This window comes from Centroberyx gerrardi, chromosome 20, assembly GCF_048128805.1.
Source record: "Centroberyx gerrardi isolate f3 chromosome 20, fCenGer3.hap1.cur.20231027, whole genome shotgun sequence".
In the NCBI taxonomy this organism is placed as follows: domain Eukaryota; kingdom Metazoa; phylum Chordata; class Actinopteri; order Beryciformes; family Berycidae; genus Centroberyx; species Centroberyx gerrardi.
Window position 1 is genome coordinate 8,064,162 of NC_136016.1, and position 21,148 is coordinate 8,085,309.

Consider the following 21,148-nt stretch of genomic DNA (forward strand, 5'->3'; position numbering starts at 1 on the left):
CGGAGCTTGCAGCTGAATAACACAGTTATGACAAACACCACTGCTTAATATGAAGTGCTAAAGGTAGTAGTAATATTTTTTACTGTGTTATATCAGCTGCTTGAGAGCTAAGAAGTTGATTTTTTTTATTACAATGTGCCACCGTAGGCTTTGAAAATAGCATAAGCTATGTTGCTTTTATTTACTTATGAGTGTTTGTGCTATCCTAGAGATATGCTTTTATATGACATGGGTCAATTTTTAATGTACAGCATTGTATTGTTTTCATTATTTTTGGCACAGGTATATGAAAAGATATGGACATGCCCTCTCACATGAATATATCTTAACTGCAGTAAATAATATAATTAGTCGTATGCTTGAAATCTTCAAGCTCATCTATATATTTAAACTGCTTGGACATTTCCTTTCTAGATGTAGATATTGTCCATTCTGTCTGTAGCGTTAAGGATCAACGTATAAAACACAGTCTATGTTACTGTTCAATGCCTTCAAATGTAGGCAAATCATTTTAGAGTCATTTCATTGCTGTAATGAATATCTCTTATCTGTCAATATCTTAATCAACTATATATTACACTTGCCTGTCCCTTTTAAGTGACATCTTTGTATTGTCTTTGTACGGTCTTGATTTTGAATAAATATTTGAAAATAACCATGATCTGTGCTCATTTCTGTGCAGAGGCTAGTTTAGTTATTTTAGTTTACAAACCTTCTCAAGAGCCAAGACCCAACACAATACCCTGACCAGTCTATTACAATATAGACAGCACCTCATATCAGGATCAGGTGTATCTGTGTATTTGTACTTTCAAAAACATTATTACATTCCAGTCTGAATCAGACTGACCTTCATTCTCCTCCAAATCTCCAATCTAGACTATTTACCCAAAGACCTCCGCCCCGGGAGTCATGCCCTCTTATAATTGGCTTATGTCTTTTTGCTGGCTGCTGTTGAAGTGAATCACTAGTGACAGTTAGTGGCTCAGAATGAAGAGTTAATCACAACTGAGAAAGTGTTCAGGAGTCATCAAAACATGATATATTCTTTACTTAAAAAGATACATACAAATTGTGATATATGATGTATATATGCCAATGGGTGTACATTGATTGAATATAGCAATATAAATGTGATCATTATTTATATTGCACCAAAACAATTTTTCATCGTATTCTAATATCTCTATTAAAGTGCCACTGATTGGTGCAAAAGAACCTATCAATCAACCAAGACCAAGAACAAATCAGTTTTTGATATACACTCTATTTGCCTGTATAATCAGTGTAGATGCAATGTGCTGGGACCTGCCATTAAATAGAAATATCATGCCCTACTCTGCTGTTAAGACACTGGGATTGACGGGATTCAGATAGAAAAGCACTGTAATCTCCTTACCAGCGTATGTATAAACGCATGGGAAAACACTGCTTATGTAACAAATCCTCTGAGTGATTGTGCTAAAAAATCAGTGTCTCAGCATTCGTCTTTAACTCCCCTTTAATCCACATCATACATCATTCTATGCCATTACAAGAGAGCGAATGGAATCTGTAAAAAGGAAAACAATAAAAAAAATCAATAATTTGTCACAATAGTGGATAAAAAACAAGGTTACTATCTTCTCGTTTGAACCTCTTATACCTTCAGTCTCCTTTAATGAACCCACACAAAGCCCAACCCCATTATATATACAGTTGGGTGAAGTTAACAATAGTAAAGAATAATATACGGTATGTGTAAGCACCAATGATTTACTACTTTTTAATTAAGCATGACTTTGCATTCAGTATCAAAAGATTAAGAAAAAATTAACCCAAAGAAGTATCAAATACATTTTAGAACAAACATTTGACTTCTTGTTGAATATTTACACAGATAAATAACTCCCTAGCAATAAGGAAGAAAGGCATTTCCATCTTGAGGTGACAGCTTAAGATTTACACATTCTACAGGAGATCTCTCATTAAAAACTGACATTATTTACAGATACACTTCTAGGTTTTTACATTGATGCTAGTATAGCTGAGCTGCACTGCCTCCTTTGCATTTATCCTCAGACCGCCGCCTCTTTATCTTGTCCTCTGCTGAGTCCCTGCACAGGCCCTCGTCGCTGGCCGCCTGCAGGCTGTCGAAGGTGCCTTGCCTCTCCATTTCCTGCAGGTCCCCCCCGCGCCGCCTGCGCTTCTTCCACAGATCCGTGCAGCGCTCGATGCAGCTGAACCTGGCCTCTGTGGTGCAGGCGTACATGCCGGCCGGCACCGCCAGCACCATGGCGCACACGATGACTACGATGTGGATGAGTCTCTCCCTCTGCTCCAGCTCACTGATGTCGCTCCCTGTCACAAACACGATGCACTGGCCTTCTCGGGGTGGCTGGTTTTTCAGAGTCACGCACACCTCGTATTTGGTGACGGGCAGCAAGTCGCTGACAGAGTAGCTGCTGATGCCGGGCCCGATGTAGATCATCTCCTTTTTGGGTGAATCGTACTTGCCAAAGTGGATGGTGAACCAGGTTTCTGCGGGGTTGTCTGTGGCTGCATACCACTCCAGGGTGATGCCGTACACCGTCTGCTTGGCGATGCGGATGTCAATGTAGACATTGTCATCGGATGACAACATAGGGAATGGTGGGGGAACGGGAGCGGAGGCATTGAGGGACCTGGTGTTGACCGCGATAGAGACAGAGGAATTCCCAATGAAGTTGTTGGCCATGCAGGTGTAGAGGCCTCTGTCTGCCAGATGAAGAGAGGGGATCAGCAGCTGGGAGCTGATGGTCTCCTCGTCCACATGTGTCTCGGTAGCTGCAACGAAACAGGCAGAAAAAACAGGCTTGCATCAAAAGCATCAAACCAAGGTCAGCCTGGTACTCTACTGCATTTACTTGTGCAAATGCAAGTCACATGCCGCATGATTTGCTTACATCTGGCACAGAAATTCAGGCCCAGCAGCACGTGCATGTGAAATGTACAGTAAGCAGGCCATAGATTACGCTGGCCCTATTGTTTCTAAATCTTTTCATACAGCAAACGCAGCCTACAAGTTGTAGATGTGATATCATGGTAAGTGCTCCCACTGTGGGTTGGCAGCAGTTTAATGGATGGATAGAAGTTTAAAAAAAAAATCTTACCAGCAAATCCTCTTATGGTCTTCAGACTGTACATCCATTGAATGGTGGGGTCTGGCCTGGCCTTGACTAAGCATGTGAGCGTTGCATTCGCTCCCAGAGGTAAAGTGATGTTGGTCTCTGGGGCAGATGCCACTGGCTGCATGCATGTTTTTAATTGGACCTCGTGGAAGAACTTCTTGGCCTTGGAGGTGGGGCCCGAACACGTCAAATAGGAGTTCATCAGAATGATAGGAGGACTGACCGCCCTGATGAATTCAACAAAGCCTTTGAGGCGGCAATCACACAACCAAGGATTGTCATGCAGTGCCAAAACCACATTGGAGACCATCCCCTCTTTCCCCCATGCTTTCTCTGATGTACGGTAAAGGGGCCAGTTAATGAAAACATCTTTTGATATGACACTAAGCTGATTGAAGGATAAATCTAAGTAGGTCAGACCTGGTAAGTGTCTCAGAGCGTGTTCGGGCAGCACGTCTAGACGATTGTGCTTCAGGTCTAAAATCTTGAGTTTCGGCGTGTCCTGAAACGCTGTCCACGGTACTGAGCTCAGTTTGTTCCCCTGTAACCTCAGCTCGGTCAGGTTCCCCAGCCCCTCCAGGCTTTTGATGTTCATCAGGGTGATGTCGTTGAAATTGAGCCACAGAAACTCCAAGGTACTGACTTTAGAGAAAGATCCGCGGGGCAACTCCGTCAGGTGGGAATTTTCAATACGAATTTTTGTAAAATCATCTGGGATATCCTCTGGGATGCGTCCCATGGAGGTTTCCATACAAAGTAAAGACCTAGAATAAAGAGGAATGATAAGATTATCAAAAAAGAAAAGACTAGGTTATGAAAGATGAGTTACTGAACATTCATACAGTGTCTATACAAAGTTTTAGGTATCGATTGTAGGTTGTAGTATTATTTGGTGTAGTAGGTTAGGTTTACAACAACACTCAAAGCCGTGGTTATCCCATAACCTACTTCTACTTCTAAATGCCCCACAACTTGAAAACAGTACATGTTCAGTGGTCGCTTACCTTCCCGAGGTGTCATTTGTGCAGGAGCAACCGGTCAGACAAGTTGATGATCCAGGAGTGATGAGATAAAATACCAAAGCAATACGTAATGCAACATAAAAGGTGTCCATATTCCTAGGGATGCCTGTGAAAGAGGCCTGTTTGAGCAGGACATGCCCAGGGGTTGGGCAAAAGAAAGCCTATTACCTTAATCTGCCTTGACGCAATGCTTAAGACACTAAGTGACATGTGAGACACACCGGAAATTGTGTATTTTTAGCAATGGACCACTTTGTCTTGTAACTATTGTAAGATCTCCTCAAAAGCATGCAAACGCTCTCTGCAACCGTTGTACAATCAAGATTCAATAGTTATAGTAACATTAAAATTAAAATGAGTTATTACGGTTTTATTTTCAGATATAGCCCAAAATGCTTTGTATCAGTCTAATTTAATTTATGTGTTCCCTTCCAAAGCACTACCATGGACATGACAGGAGGCCTGTCAGCATTAAGAGGGTTGGACACAGAGCCCATCAGGCTTAGCTATAACAGAGAGGGGGGAGGGGGGGGGGGGCTGGAGAGAGAGACAGATGTCTGGAAACTACTGTAATCTGACCTCAATAATCTGAACGCTGGTTATCTCTCGGTTTGTAAAGGCAGAATCAACATAGAAAGCATGTGTGAATACAGACACCATCAATAGTGGAATACTGCTTGTCCACATCTCTAATATTTCTCTAACATTTTCTTCTAATATCCAAGCTGTAAAAAGGAAAAGAGATAGGTCAATCAGATCCTTTGTATTGGTAGAAAAAACTATTGTAATGTAGGTAACCTGTTGGTCTAGTGGAATAGATCTTAACAATAACACTAGGCACATAACCTAGTATAACAATATCATTATGATATAAGTTTTGCATTGAGTATTCATTTATTGGTCATTGTTTATAGTTAGTTTGCTTGCACTGCACTATATATATAGTGCAGACATTTGCCAAATACTATTTATAAATGCTTTTTCTGGTTTATTTTAGTCTACTTAGATGCTACTTAGTCTAATTAGTTTGGCACAAAGGACAGAACAATGAGTGCCAGGAAGTTTAGTTAAATATTTGTAAGTGGATTTATCCTTTGTTATTGAAAGAATGTGCCTGACATTATGGGAATTGTCCTGATCCTGTAAAAACCACCCATCTGCTGCTCCAAGCAGGTTAAAACAAATTTCACCTGAGTCAGTTCAGATGTATCGCCACACAAAAAAATGTAATTGTTCTGTAAATTCTGTATATTCTGCATAATAAAAATGTTTCCATTCATTAGGATGCTACTTTTTAATACATATTTCAAGTGTGTTTTCTGCATCTGTCTTCTAATATTGATTTATTTAAAAAAAAACAATGTTTTGAGAAGTTAAAAAAAAAAGCCTGTAAACATGTATTGATATAAAAATATTTATTTTCATACATTCACACATACACACATATCTCAGGTCATAAATATACACATTATAAAATATATTGTATTTTAGGAATTGAGCCCAACAGTAAACCTGGCACATTAACATATAATAGACTGATGCAAAATAGGCTAGCAATTGCTGGTTCATCATTTCTACAAATACACCATTTTCTTAAGTAAAGATTTAAACAGAATGCTGAGGTTACGTCTCAGAAGGGCTCCTCCTTCCTAAAATGGGTTTCCGACAGTTTAGGACAACATTTCAAAAAATATCCTTCTGCATAACGTCCCCTTTAAAAGTGCATGACAAATACAAAAAGACGTTTTTATACATTAAAAACATTGCATTTAAATAGTGAAATCATATTACAGTGTTTATTTCCCTTTTTGCAGTTCACCACATCAATGGTGGCCTGTTTTCCCACAAGGCTGTAAAATAATATGTCATTTCATACATCCGATGCTGAGAGAGCTGTCAATGTCCTCTGAAGACCCCTGAAGGGAGTCATTTGATTAGTCTCTGAGCGCAGTGGCGTAGCTGTTTACATCACAGGCCCTTAGAAAGCAAAGTGCATCCTCTGACAGTTGAGGCATACGTTTGGTATCAGCAGAAGTACTCGTTTGGTGGTCCCTCAGTCCTGGCCGTGGCCTCTGAGTCCACACTAGACCTTGCAGAGAGAAGCCTGTTGGATTCATCAGGATTTAGCCTCGTCAGATACTCCCCCTCCATTCCTTTAGCTTTGGTCCCAGGGGAAAGGGTCTCAAACGTGACATAGGAGTCTTGCATTTCTTTGGTCTGCCTCCCCAGCAGCTTTTGACAGCGCTTCTTTAGGGCACCACAGCAGACAATCAGTGTCAGGGGGACAGCAATCACACACGCCACAGTTATCACCACTACGTTAATGAGCTTCTGGGTGCCACTGGCACTGGCCGCCTCATCTGTTGAGAAGATTACACACTGCTCCTTTTTCGGGATCAGGCCTTTGACGCAAACGCAGGCAATGTACTTCGTCTTTGGCACCAGGCCATCAATGGTGATCCGGTTCTTGCCTGCGCCTACATTGATACGACGCATGTCTCTCTCACCAAATATAGCATATAGGACACTGAATTCTGTGGTGTTAGTGGCCGTAGGGGCACGCCAGTTCAGAGAGACAGTATGGTCGGTGTCACCAATCACCTTAACCGAACGCACTATCCTTTTCTCCGGTGCCTGCTGTAAGGAGGAGGCATTGGCTGCTAAGTTGCTCAGAACATCCTTCTCCACCTCCATTGGCCCAGCTGTGTTGGATACACTGGTTGGTCCCTCTGCAAGACTGTCAGAAATGCTATAGCTCTCGATCTCATACTTCCCAGTGATGCCTTTGCCATTGAGGGGTTCGATGATGGGCTGGGCAGCCGTGGTGGTTGGTGGAGGTACATATCTGGCAATAAGTTTCTCCTGGTACGCTGCCTTTCCAATGCCACCGGTTTTCTTCCCTCTGGGTCTCTTAGAAGCGGCGCCTGTTTCCTCTGACCGAAAGGAGTCAGTAATGACCAAGGAGATGATGGCATCTGCGGTCCCCACGAAGTTGGTTGCTTTGCAAACATATTTTCCAGAATCACGGTAGGCGACAGCAGGCACACTAAGAATCGACCAAATGATTCCCTCCTTTGAAATCTCTTCCTGAACTGCAAAAACAGAAAAAAAGTCCAGTGTTAAATGGATTGGTCCAAAAAGTCAAACTTTAATCTCATTGTCACTTTAACCTACACAATGACAGAAATAGATATTACTGTTCTAATCTTAGGCAAACAGGCAGGTCTGGAATTACTTTAGTGGAACTCACTAGTGCCATTCATCTTCTTGCCATCAGCACGGGTCCAGGACAGCTCGGGGATGGGGACACCAACCGTCCCACAGCGCAGAAGGACATTGTTGCCCAAGGAGCTCCGAACGCGAGCCACGGCGGTGTGGACCCGAGGCCCCTGGCACCTCTGCAGCTCTGCCTCGGTGAAGAGCACCCCCGACAAGCTCTCCGGATCAGCGCACCTCAGCCTGGTGTCGATGAGAGCCACGGAGGATGATGGGGACTTCTGAAACTGAACCAGATCATACAGCCGGCAGTCGCACAGCCACGGGTTGTCATGGAGACCTGCAGAGGGAACCAAGTGTGACAACTGTGATACATATTCAGGCAGTAAATGAAAAGAAACCAAAATTTTTAACTAGGAATCTTCATCTGAATTACTATTAGTATATCTATCCTCAATGTTTTCCTTCACGCATTCTCCACAAGGGACAGCCAATGGTAACAAGTCATTTTAAGACCAAGGACTTACGGTTCTAAGTTAAAATAAACTGAACTAGTGTGACAACTTGACACACTGGACACAACAGCTATAATTAGACTAATCCCTAACACCGTTTTACATACTGACGGTGTCAAGACAATGTACATTGCATAACACAAAACTAGTGCTCATGCAAGGCAGCTTAAAAAGAATAGTTTCCAGTGTCCTCATATATGCTGTGGCTTGATCCTTACCGAGAATTAGTTTGGAGGACTCCATGTCCTGGGATGGCTTCACACTCAGCCACATTGTGAGGACCTCGGCAGGAATAGTTCCCATACTGTTGCTTGATAAGTCCAGATAGGTTATATTCTTTATGTACATGGTTGCTTCACCAGGGATGGATGAGATCTTGTTATTGTGTAAATCGAGAAGCCTCAGGTTAGGCATATCAGTCAGAGACCCCCAGGGGAAAGAGGTGAGGGAGTTGCCATCCAGCCTCAGCTCATCCAAACTGTACAGACCCCGGAAACTGTCCACATTCAGCGCGTTCAGTGAATTGAAAGACATCCACAAGAACTCCAAGTTGTTGAGGTAGTGGAAGTTCTCGCTTGAAATCCTGGTGATTGCTGTCTTCTCAATGCGTAGTTTTGATGTGTCAGTGGGGAAATTTGGAGGGACCACAGTGATCTCTGGATCATTGCAAAGCACACTCCTACAGGAGAAATGAAGAATATTTATTTAGAATTACATGTGAAAGAGAACCAATATTCTCTATCTGCATTCTACTTTACATAATAATGAAACATGTAGGGTTTGTGCAGAAGTGGATTTAATAATGAAAAAAACAATTTTTTTCGACTGTTTTGTTAAACACTCCTCCATAACATTTGAGGAAAAACAGTATAGGTCACTAACGAGCAAAGAAGATTAAAGGGCAACTCCAAGTTAATCCTATATAGAGAGTGACTGCATAAAGGAAACTGCAGTGCAACTCAGTTTAGTAGTCTACACCACAACAAATAACAAACTACATGTAGGCCTACTGACAATGAAATGTACAGTAATATTATAATAATATTACAATTGCTCCTTTCTTACCTTGCTTTCGATCCGTCGCTTAATTTGTGGAAGAAGCAGCTACATTGTGCTGGACATGAACTGCTCAGCAGCGGGAAGCAAAGTAATGCCAAACAAAAACCCACAGCAAAATGTCGAATCATGTTTTCTCCTGCAAGCTACTGTACGCTATCCAACTAAACTACAAATATAAAGCACGCGCTGCTGCTTGCTTTAACCGGACATCGGATGCATCGTAGTGTCTTGCAGGCTCAGAGCTCCATACTGCTCTGACTGGTCTGAATCCTCAGATAAAAAGGATAGGCAGGGATTAGTGAAGGGACTTGGGTTATTTTCATTCACACGATTATTGCTTCCTGGAAGCTGATAGGCTGCGTAGTTTTACTTTCATTATAGGGGAAACACTTTTCAATAGTTGATTTGATGGTTAATTATGGGCACAACATACAGCCCCTTTTAAATGGAGCTATAAGTGCTGTTTTGTGTAGACACGCGACGCACAATGCAGGCCCATAGGCTATAGAAATACATTATCTACGCTGAATATGGTTTATGATCATGATTATATTATATATTCATTTTCTCCCTTTAGAAATATTTAATCTGTGTATTTTCTGGGTAGGCTATAAGTTTTGTAAGATGTTTTGTTCATCAAGACTTCTTTTTTCGAAAGGACATTTTCAATTGCACATTTTTTTTTCCACCATTTCTATTCATCTCTAATGAATAATAGGCCTAACATCCTTCCAAACATAAATGTTGGAATACATAGTGTAAGTTTGGAATGGTCGAGGCCTATTGGCCCAAATTGCACGGAAAGTACACTCTCGTGCAAAACTCTTCAGTTGTGATGTGTAAGAGTCGCACAGAAATTTTCAGTTTCAAAGTTTCAGTTGGTTTCATAAACGTGTTTTCTTGTCACAGCGGTGGCGTGTCTTTACATTATGGGAACGGATGTAGTAGCTACTGACGCCCACTTTCATCAGTCATTTCCATTGAGATATCCCATAATTAAAACACAGTACCGCGGCACAGCAAATATTTGAAAACATACAAATGACCACTAGATGGCAGAGGAGAGTAGCCAAGGTTGTAGGCCTAATCATAATATGACTGATCTTGTAGTTTTGCTGCAGACTCAGAAAGCACTCCAGAAGAATAACTGCTGAGTATGTTTCCCTGTCCAGTTGATCATTATGTTAAAATACCAAATTCAGACTCATGATCTTTCCTTGTTATTTGTTTGCCTTACAGTATCTCCTATGTTCATGACCTTTGATTTGCAACAAGGCAGACAGCTAAAGCTCACTTTTTCAAAAAGACCCTGAAATAAACCCAACTTGCACTTTTGCAGATGCATAACAATTGCTCATTGTCCCTTCTCCACAAGGGACAATTTTTTTGCATTGTTTTGCATGCATACCCATAAACAACAGTTAGAATATTCTCCATTTTTAAAGCATGGATGAGTAAATACATATTATCAAGTAATAATTTAGCACCTTGCAGAATAAATCCATATTGTGTGTGTGTGTGTGTGTGACACACTTTCTGTGTGTGGATGATTAAACTGTCACTGTCTCTGGGGTTATTCACAGGTGCAGAGGTTTAAGGACATGGTTGTATGGAGGGATTTGAAATCCTTTAATCCAGTCATCTCTGTGTCTCTTATTAATACATCTTTGTTCTATTTCTTTCAGGAGAGTTGTCCCAGCACCTGGGAGAAGCCCCCCGCCCCTCGCTCTCCCTATCTGACCTCTGACAACATGTATTCATCAGGGAGGGAGAAACAACCTGCCAGGTGCTATCACCAACTCATTCCTGTGCGAGGATGAACAGAAACGTGTGTTTCAAAAGTCAGTCTTGCTCCTATTCCTTGGCATCTGGGTACCAATGCAATTTCAACAATGTGGCCTTTGTTTCATTGCAAAACCAGCAGATTATGATGGTGTAATTAACTGTTTGCCAATACACTAATGTGCAGCAGCTACGGTGGCAGCTAATGCATTTGCTGTATTAAATAACCTCATGGCAGTTACAGAAAACAATTACAGCCCAGTTAATTATAATGTTTCTTCTAGACTATAAATTATGGATTTATTACAGTAACTGTACTACTTTTACATAGGATAAACTTTCAGATTGGAAAGTATCTCAAAAGACTGGACCACTGTAATCTCTATTCATAATCAATATAGACTTAAACAAATCTTTTACATTTTAAAATTACATTATACAATGGTTTTCAACTGTCAAATGCTGTTGGGCCAAAAGTTCTTTCAACCAATTTGAGAACATAGTGATGGAGTCATTTTATTGTTTACATTTTCAAGGATTAAGGACCAAGGATTGTGACTTTGCCATTTTGATTAACCTAATAATGTAGAATTCATACAAATACAAATATACAGTAAACAAATCCTTCAGTGTGTTATTGAGAATTAGCATTTGCACCAGTTGAGGCAATCATTGCAATCAAAGGTCTTGGAATAGTTGGTTCAGACCTGATCTGATTTCAACATGCTTAGCTCTGGTAGATTAACAGATTCTTTTAATGAAACTTTTGCATTGTGAAAGTGGCATTCTGTTCGCCTTGCAATGCACTCTCAGCTTTTGACAGACACTTCTTATATTGTGTGATTTAGGGCAGAAGACAAACATTTTGATATGAACATCAGTACACATTTATTTATAACAGCTAGTTTTTCACTTTTCAGTACAGTGTCAACAGTGCTGTCACACTGAAATCACTGAGTTGAATCAATCTAAACTCAAGACCCTGAACAGGATGCAATACTAAACATGAACATTGCCCACAGCCCAGATTGTCCAGCTGGGTGGACTATCTGGGCTGGGACAATATGGGCAGTTTGAGAAAGGGTATTATAAATCCATTGGGACACATCATTACTTCATAGTTAATGAGTTTGTGGTAATCTGTGTACAGATTAGTGGTGCAATCAGAGTCGGCCCAAATGTTACATTTTAAAAGGTTCAGGCTAGAGTGAGTGCCAAAGGTCACTTCTCCGCTGTCCTAGTTTTTTGGGGGGGTTAGGCCTATGTGTTATTTTGGTCAAAAATGAAAGCAACTGAACAAGTAAATGAATGATGTTCTGCTATTTTAACAGACTCAGTGTTAATTGCTGACTATTTACACTAAATAAGCCTAGACACAGAGATGGTATTATTTTTTGCTAAAAAACCTGCACTTAGTCATGTGTTTGTGTATGACGACAGCTGGGTGGTCCAAATGAGAAATGAGGTAGTGTAGGTTTTTGTCCATCTAAGACATCGTGATTGATTTTGGCTTGGATGGTGGATACTGTGATACATCTTTGAAAGTTTGATCAATAGGCCATATATAATGTATAGCCTATCTGGAGTTCACAATGCCAGCTGTTAAGAAAATCCTAAATATACAACAATTCACTCATAAATGAATAGAGAGGCATTACCATGTTTTCAGTTATTCACAATATCAGTATCGTCAATGAATTTGCCTATTGGGGGGGGTTGTTTCTCCAAAGCGGGTCTGTTAGAGAGCAAATTTTCGCTAATTTACAAAACGCACGGCACGCGGATGAACCTTTAACTTGACGTTTCCGTGCGTGTAGAGATCAGAGGCTTGCGCAGCAAACACGTAAACTTTAGGCGACCGCAAACTCCCAGAAAGTTTGAGGGAAGCGTAAGTTTGCTTGTTAGGACATTCTTTGGGGGATTGCAAAAGGGGTTTACTAAGATTAGACTCTTTATGCTGTTTCACGTGAAAGAGCCTTTATAAGGGGTCAGTGGCTGAAACCTATGGTGCTCTACAGAACAGCATAAGGACTTCTCTTTTACTGCACTGTTTAATTTGTGCATTTCAACATGGCAGCCTATACATTACCGGAGGGATTCACTGATTTTGATATGTTTACATTCGGCACAGCGCTTCTAGTCGGGGGTAAGTGGACCTGAGGATACAGACGATGTTGTTCAGTATGCGAGACATGCTGCTGGAGCTGGGACCGGGCCTGGGATACTACAGTTAAAGGGGCATTTCACTCTAAAAGGGTTTTGTTCATAGACTGTTATGAAAACATCCATAATTTTTGCCTTCACTTTAGTGTTTGGAATTCCATGTAGACCTTATTTATATTTATTTGTATTTATGTAGACAACCTTAGTGGCCCAATCCTTAATGCAAACATAATTGAGTAGCCCCATCCTCAAAAATTCACACATTAGCCTAAATTCAAGGTTTTTCTTTCTCATATTAACAGTTCTTCTCTGTATGCCAATAGACTATCAGCAGCAATAGCTAAAAGTTTTACATTTTAATTTTGAATGCCTATATGGAAGCTTCAAACACAGGCCAGTGCCTATTTTATGTTTGCAAACACTGTGTAACATTGGGGTGTGAAGTTCATCAGCTGTAATACAGACTGTGCTGATTGATTCAGAGATAGCCTATAGGTTAATAGATCCAAACCAAATATAGGCTAATCATTCTTAGTGATAGTGATTGAAAAAGTGATTAAAAATTGTTTGCTGTTGTGGATTGTTTTTCAGGCATGCTTGGCTTCTTCCTCAATGCCATTACTATCCTGGCCTTCGTCAGAGTGAAGGAGATGCGGACGCCCAGTAACTTCTTTGTGTTCAATCTTGCTTTGGCTGACATCAGTCTGAATATTAACGGACTAACAGCTGCTTATGCTAGCTATCTCAGGTGTGAAACCATACTGACATCTTGAATTGTAGCTTATTTCCCATAAACTGGCATTTTTTAAGGGTTGGAGAGTTTCTTTAGTGAAACCAAACCATGGTTAAACCAAAAATGGGTTGTTAGCATTTGTCACCTATATATGCTAATGTAGTCTAGTTAATCTGAATAGATAGGTGACATTCAACCTAACAAGTCGTACTGTTGATTTGTGACCATGATGATTTCATGTATGAAGAATGGAACCACAGCAACTTTAAGTTGATGATGTAACTTGCCTTGTTTCTTCTTATATGCTCTCAATAGTCCTGTTCATGTAATATTGGCTGCAGTGAGACACTTCTGCCATTGGAGTATGATGTATATGTTTCTTTGTCTTCTCCAGACATTGGCCATTCGGGCAAGATGGATGTGCCTATCATGGTTTTCAGGGAATGATATCAGTCCTGGCTTCCATCAGTTTTATGGCTGTCATTGCCTGGGACAGATACCACCAGTACTGCACCAGTGAGTACAGTACAGCATAACTCAACCAGAGGACCCACACAGCTGTGTACAAATACATCAAACTATATCTTGTTAGAAATGACTAATATTCCTTGAAAGAAATGTATCAAAGTAAATTACAAAGTACTGATGGTAAGAAATGCACTTACTTTGATGCATGCATTTTGTATTTTTGAGATAAAGATACTTCGTTGAAATAGTGATAGTTGGACGTCCATGGGCAAACTGAATACAGGCAAATGTCTCATCTCAATCTCTCCTCCAAATGGCATTGTGCAGGACAAAAGCTCTTCTGGAGCACGACTATGACTATGAGTGGCATCATCTGGGGTCTTTCCATCTTCTGGGCTGCTGTTCCTCTCACTGGATGGGGTGTGTATGACTTTGAGCCTATGGGGACGTGCTGCACTCTGGACTACACCAAAGGAGACAGGTATAGTCTGACAACCACGGCTCATCGCAGAAGTTTGATTCAGTGTGTAAATCTTAATAATATTTAAGACTAATGGGCTGCATGATTGAGTGAAAAACAATGAAAATCTCACTATTGACCACTGCAATTTCCAAATCGCAAGAGGCTGTTTTTTTATTTTATCAGCAAGAAAGATGTTTTACGAGTTGCACGTTGGAGAAAATCATTCTTCATGTTCAGAGTTAATCCAAACCATTAGCATCTCTAACAGAAAATAACAGAGGCAACAGAACTAGCCTCAGCCTCTTGAGAAATGTTTCCCTCTGTTCAATAGGGATTACATAACCTACATGCTGACTCTGGTGCTGCTCTACCTGCTGTTCCCGGCCATCACCATTCTCTCATCCTACGATGCCATCAACAAACACTTCAAGAAGATCCATCACTACAGGGTAAATGCACCTCAGTGTTTTAATGTTGAGACCAAATGCAGCATTCGTATCCAAAGTAAATGTATTTCAGAGGATTTAAACAAATTGCTTTTGCCATTCTCAAATCCCATTTAAGTTACATAAGCTATTGCATAAACTAGAGGTTGTTAATCTATAATATGAGTAAACTAATCTGCACACAAAGGAGACTTGACTGTGTGTATTCAGATGAAAAGATGGCAAAATGGTACTTTATTGAAACCATCACTGCCTGAAGCAATACTCTACTGTACTCTACTGTTGTCTGAGGAATCAAGAGTTTCCATTTAACACACTTGTTAACACTTGTCACTGACAAATCGTATCACTTACTAACACTGTAAAATTTGCTGTGTAAATATTTGCTACAGCTCCTGAGTGGATCTTTGCTATCATGTTAACTCAAAGATTCCACCATACTGTTTAATTAATACTTAGATATTGGAATAAAGAACAATGCTGCTACAAAGTGAGAAATAGCACTGGTAACAGGTTTAGTAACAGGTTTAGCTGAAATTGATCCAGCTTATTAATTTTTTTTATCATTTGTCACTGGATGTGACAGTGTGAAAATACACATTTTGAGATAATGTAAAAAAAAAGAAAGAAAGAATTTGGATGACAAAATCGCAGCCTGAGTGAATGTGAAGGAAGACATCTATGCTCGACTAGCCCTCACATAATTAGGATTAATTTAGGATTTCACCCTTCAGTATTTCATTTTGCCCTCTTCAGTCCCTAGGAATGTGTTTCTCATTTAAATTTGTAGTACAGCTTAACCAAGTCCAATGTAACCCAGTTGGGGTTAAGCTGTAAGGGACAGCATTGAAATGTTGATTTCTTATTTCCAATTTGTTCTAAATAAAGCTGTATTATATTACTATAGTATGTACTGTATCATGTATATTCTATGTCCATCATGTGTAACACCTGCATTAATACTCACACAATGAACTCTGTTCCAGTTTAACGCCAACTTGCCTTTGAGGGTGATGCTGATGTGCTGGGGCCCCTACGTCCTCATGTGCATCTACGCCTGCTTTGAGAATGTGAAAATCATATCTCCAAAACTGAGAATGGTGAGAGCTTATTTAGTTTCACTTAATGAAGTCAACAAGGAGATATTGTAATGAAAAGGAAAAGCAGCATATGAAAAACTTCTTTCTGCCCGCAGGTGCTTCCAGTTGTCGCCAAGACAAACCCCATCTTCAACGCTCTGCTCTACTCGTTTGGAAATGAGTTCTACCGAGGCGGAGTGTGGCACTTCCTCACTGGACAGAAGATCGTCGATCCAGTTATTAAGAAGTCCAGATAAAAGGAAGCTCTTGTTATGTTCTGGCCAAAATCCCAAACCATCATGCACTCTCACAGTAGGTTCCACATTGGAAGAAGACTTTTGGTACGGTGTTGTGAGGTAAATGTCATTCAGCCATGTAGCTGTCTTTGGAGAAGCAGTCAGTTATTGCTGGTGGCTGTACAAACATCTTATTGTCATAACATTAGGCCAGTCGATGAATCTCAGGACAATCTCTAACCAAGTTTGGAGCCGCCACAGTAGCTGCTGGATTTGTGTAAATCTACACAATGCATTACAGGTTATTTATCCATTGCCAATAGTTTGATAAACTATTACTTACTAAAGATATGTCATGTAAAACAATTATTGTACGCTTTCTATAGCAATGCACTGCTTCTCCTCTGCCCGTGTTTAACCACTTACAATAAATACATTGTGTTGCCCTGACTATTCTGAAATGCCCTGGTCCTTGAATAACCGTACTGCGTACTGCCCTTCTATCCAGAGGATCCTTCATGACATGGTTGTCTCAAGCATTTACTAAGCTGATTATTTGTCTTTTTGCTAGGAAAAGAGTTTGCGGTGATGTAACCGCTATGTATAGGGAGGAAGCGTTCACTGTGCTAAGACTGTATTATGCAAGCCAACACGCATCTGACCCACCTCAGGTGAAGTGAACTTCAGCACCTTTCCAGATGGTAACTGAGGTAGGTAGGTAGGTAGGTGGGTAGGTAGGAAGGAAGGAGGGAGGGAAGATAGGTAGGTAGGTAGGTTGGTAGATGGGGCAATCCAAGCAACCCATGGCAGATTCCCATCCAGTTCAATTGAAAGACAAACCCAAGCAACCAGTATTTAGTCATGACAGACACATTCATAGATATTACATGCCTAATTTTGTGTATTTTAATTTTGCTCTGTTGTACTGTATTACCATCAGCTCTACACATGGTATTGTATCTTTCTAAATGTGAGCCACGCTGGATAAAAGAGTCTGTGTTGTGTCAGTTCAGGGCTAAGAATGGCAGACAGCGGGGAAGCTATAATGCCTTGGCAGTGTGACGTCTGAGCGGCTAAAGATATTGACTCCTGAAATAAGCCACAGAGAGCAAGCACTGTTCCAAGCCTGTGTCACAGTAACCTCGGTGGTGACTGACTGACTGACTGATTGTCTGACTGACTGTCTGTCGTGCCAGGAGGCGGTGAGTGGGTGAAATCCTCTCAGTCAGTAGCAGGTTGTATTAACGGATTGAGTCAGCCAGAGCAGGTGCAGAGCAGAGTCCTGATGAGTACCTACAATAAAATGACAACACATATAGAATTTAAATCTTGAATTGCAAAGTCATCAGCATCTACCAGGTACAATAACAGTTTTCTAATGAATACGTCACCCACAATGGTCAGTATGCTTTATCAATGTCTTTAACAGTCATGCTAATAAGGGAAAAGTGATAGGGAATGGTACTACTGCTGAAAGGAAAAGCAGCTGCATCCCCACTTTGTGTTTGTGTTTTCATCAATTCAGCACAAAGCAATAGTCTGTGATTTTGATGTGAGAATAACATAAAGACAACAGATTTTCAATTAGATTAGCAATAATCAGGATAAAGTAGGAACAGATTTGATTAATCTCCAAAGATTTTTTTTTATGCAGCCAAATGCTCAGAAAACCTTTGCTCTTCTATTCACTGTGCAGTGGCACAATGTGTCTCTGAAAAACTACAGTGATCAACTCATTAAGACAAATGCCAAAACAAGGCATAAAAAGAGATGTTTTATTCCTGTGATTGCCAAGCATCAGCGCATATTAATTTGACAGTATGACTAATGATTAGTGATTTCCTTAATGACACAGCCGTTGCTCATATTCTGCAGGGGATCTGGCAATGCAGTGAAGCTGAGCAACAGAGGAAAAACAAGGTATAAGCACAAATAGAGACTTCTGCAGTCTGGCACCCCAGGTTCATTCAGGAATAAAAAGTGACGTATTGCAGTGTGTGACTTCAACTTTTGACATTATTCAATCTCACCAGCAGTAGCCCTTGTGTCCCACTGTGTCTTCATCAGCAGATATTAAAATGTAGGCACAACCATGCACTCCCCTATACATTCTACTGTACTTCATCCACCTGGGCCGATTTCCTGCTGGTTTTTCGGGACAGGTTGAGGAGAGTCCAATCCTATAGATTAGCACACACTTCTTGGAAACAGCCTTCCTTTTGACTGGGATAAGAATGGCTGTACTCTAACTGAATATGAGCTAAACAAGACCGCCTCTTGTGGACCAGTGATCTAATTAAATTACAAGAGCTATTGATAGAACCAGCAGCACCAGAAACATGCTAACAGGAAGAGAGAAGAACTTCTTGTTAGAGATACATATAGTTCAGCTTCCTTCCTCCCGCATTACAAACTAACTCTGACCCCAACCCTTTTCATGTGGTGGAGTCAGGTTTTGGATCGCCAACCACAAGGTGAAGTGAAGGTGTTTCTGCCTGTGCATGCTCACTAATGATACATGTGCAAATCTGCCGTTGCAAAGTCACAAACAGATGTCGGAAAAAGACATCTGTCATGGCACATGCAGCCCACACACTACACATGGACGCACACATGCACCATGTTCAGACCCACGAGAATCAGTCCGATACTTTACCTTAAGAACACACTATGATTTGAATTTCCAGAGTATCACACTAACCTCAAAAAAGATGAAAGCCCGAGAGTCAACAGTTTCAGTTTTCAAAGCCCTCCTCTTACATTCTTTCAATCATTACAGCTTATCTTTACCGTACTGCAAATCTTAAGGTGTACGTGGTGTATTGCAGTATATAAATCCTATTATCTGCAGCTGGATTAGATTTCTACACAAATATAAAATTTATATGGACTTGTACAAAGAGGATTACGGTTGAAGAGTGCTTTATCTTAAACCCCATGGGTGATCTGTTTAAGTGCATGAGATCAGTTGTTGAGTTACAGTTTGGGGTAGCAAGAGACATCATGCATAACAGATCATAGTGACACTAGTAATGAGCAAAGTCTTTTTGCTGCATAGAGATCCATAGACACAAAGATTTTCCTCATAAACAACCAAAATAGTTTGATTATTAGTTTGCACCTAGAGACCTTAAATTAATGATTGGCCTTGGATTGTCAGTGCAATGTTGGATGTTTATTTTCAATAATCCTTTGACCATAATTATGTGCATGTCTTGTTGTCATGTTGATGTAAAAGAACATCCAGGCCAAAGGTGCAAGCCACTTATCAGAAAAGAATAAAGGTCACAGAGTTAACAAACACAAAGTAAAGAGGCGAGGCTTTCTGTCTTGGTCCTGGGTAACATATGGCATCTGTTCATAAACCATAATGATTTCCCCGATCATCAATATGGCTGATATAGTATGTGTTTTGATTGTATTCAAATACAAACTATGTCAAGGATGTGTCATCTCCACGGTAGATCTTTCTTGAAATCATTTTTTAAAGGATTAGCGCTGGAGTGTAATCTGGATTAGATGATATCTGCGTCACTACAGACAGCCTTCCTCCTGGTCCGGTTCATTAAACCACTGGCACATATCTTCTTCACAATAGAGGCTGTGTCACTGTTGTATATCTCAGCCCAGAGGACAAAGTTAACATTCTGGATTATGTCTGACTCACCGCCCTCCTGCAGACAGACAGGTTACTAGAGTCAGTGAGTCAGATTATCCACATAGACGTGTCTGTCTGTCTGTCTGTCTACTGTCTAAGTACCGAGTCACTCTTACAAGTCAGTATGATGATCTGGGAGGAATGGCAGCATGGCTGTGCTGTGGGAGTTTAATTGATCAAGTGGCTGCTGCTGTGCCTCGCCACTCTCATTAGTGAAACTGGGCTGTTATTTCCTACAGTGTGTTAATCCTCCTGTTTGTGTACAATTAATGTGCTCACTTGAATTACCTTTTCTGCCTCAAATCATCTACTGCAAGTATTGGAAACACACCGTCACTGTCTGACTGAGACCAATACAGCCAATACTCACCCAATGCACTATTTTGATACCAGTATGCTTCATAAGATATGAAGGTACCAAAATAACATTTTCTGGTATTACTACAAACACTGATACCTATACTAGTGCAAGTGCAATACATATTATACTTAGTAAAAAACAATATACTGTATAAAACATTTAATTACCTAGCAACAGAATAGTTCACATAAAGTCAGAAAAATGTGCAAATTGCAAGTTGGGACATCACTGGATTTGTGTTTTGCTATCATTATTATTATTATTAGTAGTAGTAGTAGTAGTAGTAGAGGAAGAAGAAGAAGAAGAAGAAGAAGAAGAAGAAGAAGAAGAAGAAGAAGAAGAAGAAGAAGAAGAAGAAACCTCATCTAATAAACCTATCTTTTAAACAGGCCCTTGTTTACTTTATTTGCAAGTCTTCAGCGCCCTCTAGTGGAAATATATTAGGCCTTGTGAGGAAAATTAAATGGAGGGAGCAGGTCTTTCATACCGTAACCTACTGATAAAATATCCTGCGTTTGTTTTTTTTGTTTGTTTGGTTTTTAACAACAATAAAGGTAGTTGGCCTTAAAAACAAAATAAAGCCATGACAGAAAATCTGAAACGCTTCAAAATATAATCAGTGGTAATTCTGAATTGTTTTGCGAGGCACACCATCAAACAAATTACACTGATTCAAAAGAAGTAATTGATACTGAATAGCTGAACTACTGAGTAGCTCACAGGTCATAGAATGATCTTTATAGCAAACTGGGTGCACTTGTAAGAATTCACCACAAGGTGTCGCCACTGTCTTGTGCT

The 21,148-nt window shown here is 40.5% G+C and overlaps 3 protein-coding genes across 3 annotated transcripts; 1 reads left to right on the forward strand and 2 right to left on the reverse strand.

Annotated features, from left to right (window-relative positions):
* Positions 1 to 1,699: 1,699 nt before the first annotated feature.
* LOC139918524 (leucine-rich repeat, immunoglobulin-like domain and transmembrane domain-containing protein 2) lies at positions 1,700 to 4,263 on the reverse strand. Its single transcript, XM_071907946.2, has 3 exons — positions 4,154 to 4,263; positions 3,132 to 3,913; positions 1,700 to 2,805 (listed from the first exon to the last, which is right to left on the reverse strand). Exons 1-3 carry the CDS (start codon positions 4,261 to 4,263, stop codon positions 2,018 to 2,020), a joined length of 1,680 nt encoding a protein of 559 aa, XP_071764047.2. The 3' UTR covers positions 1,700 to 2,017.
* A 1,715-nt stretch (positions 4,264 to 5,978) lies between these two features.
* lrit1b (leucine-rich repeat, immunoglobulin-like and transmembrane domains 1b) lies at positions 5,979 to 9,089 on the reverse strand. Its single transcript, XM_071907924.2, has 4 exons — positions 8,968 to 9,089; positions 8,121 to 8,581; positions 7,422 to 7,727; positions 5,979 to 7,263 (listed from the first exon to the last, which is right to left on the reverse strand). Exons 1-4 carry the CDS (start codon positions 9,087 to 9,089, stop codon positions 6,197 to 6,199), a joined length of 1,956 nt encoding a protein of 651 aa, XP_071764025.2. The 3' UTR covers positions 5,979 to 6,196.
* Positions 9,090 to 12,765: 3,676 nt separating this feature from the next.
* rgrb (retinal G protein coupled receptor b) lies at positions 12,766 to 16,716 on the forward strand. Its single transcript, XM_071907897.2, has 7 exons — positions 12,766 to 12,889; positions 13,498 to 13,654; positions 14,034 to 14,155; positions 14,435 to 14,588; positions 14,902 to 15,019; positions 16,003 to 16,116; positions 16,212 to 16,716. The coding sequence occupies exons 1-7, from the start codon at positions 12,814 to 12,816 to the stop codon at positions 16,350 to 16,352; spliced, it is 882 nt and encodes a 293-aa protein (XP_071763998.2). The 5' UTR covers positions 12,766 to 12,813; the 3' UTR covers positions 16,353 to 16,716.
* Positions 16,717 to 21,148: the final 4,432 nt, after the last annotated feature.

Coding starts and splice junctions, on each gene's coding strand:
- LOC139918524 (XM_071907946.2), bottom strand. CDS start 4,263: ATGGACACCTTTTATGTTGCATTACGTATTGCTTTGGTATTTTATCTC. Junction 3,914..4,153: donor ACAAATGACACCTCGGGAAG/GTAAGCGACCAC, acceptor TCTTTATTCTAG/GTCTTTACTTTGTATGGAAA. Junction 2,806..3,131: donor GACCATAAGAGGATTTGCTG/GTAAGATTTTTT, acceptor GTTTCGTTGCAG/CTACCGAGACACATGTGGAC.
- lrit1b (XM_071907924.2), bottom strand. CDS start 9,089: ATGATTCGACATTTTGCTGTGGGTTTTTGTTTGGCATTACTTTGCTTC. Junction 8,582..8,967: donor AGCGACGGATCGAAAGCAAG/GTAAGAAAGGAG, acceptor TTTCTCCTGTAG/GAGTGTGCTTTGCAATGATC. Junction 7,264..7,421: donor CAAGAAGATGAATGGCACTA/GTGAGTTCCACT, acceptor CTGTTTTTGCAG/TTCAGGAAGAGATTTCAAAG.
- rgrb (XM_071907897.2), top strand. CDS start 12,814: ATGGCAGCCTATACATTACCGGAGGGATTCACTGATTTTGATATGTTT. Junction 12,890..13,497: donor CACAGCGCTTCTAGTCGGGG/GTAAGTGGACCT, acceptor ATTGTTTTTCAG/GCATGCTTGGCTTCTTCCTC. Junction 15,020..16,002: donor AGAAGATCCATCACTACAGG/GTAAATGCACCT, acceptor ACTCTGTTCCAG/TTTAACGCCAACTTGCCTTT.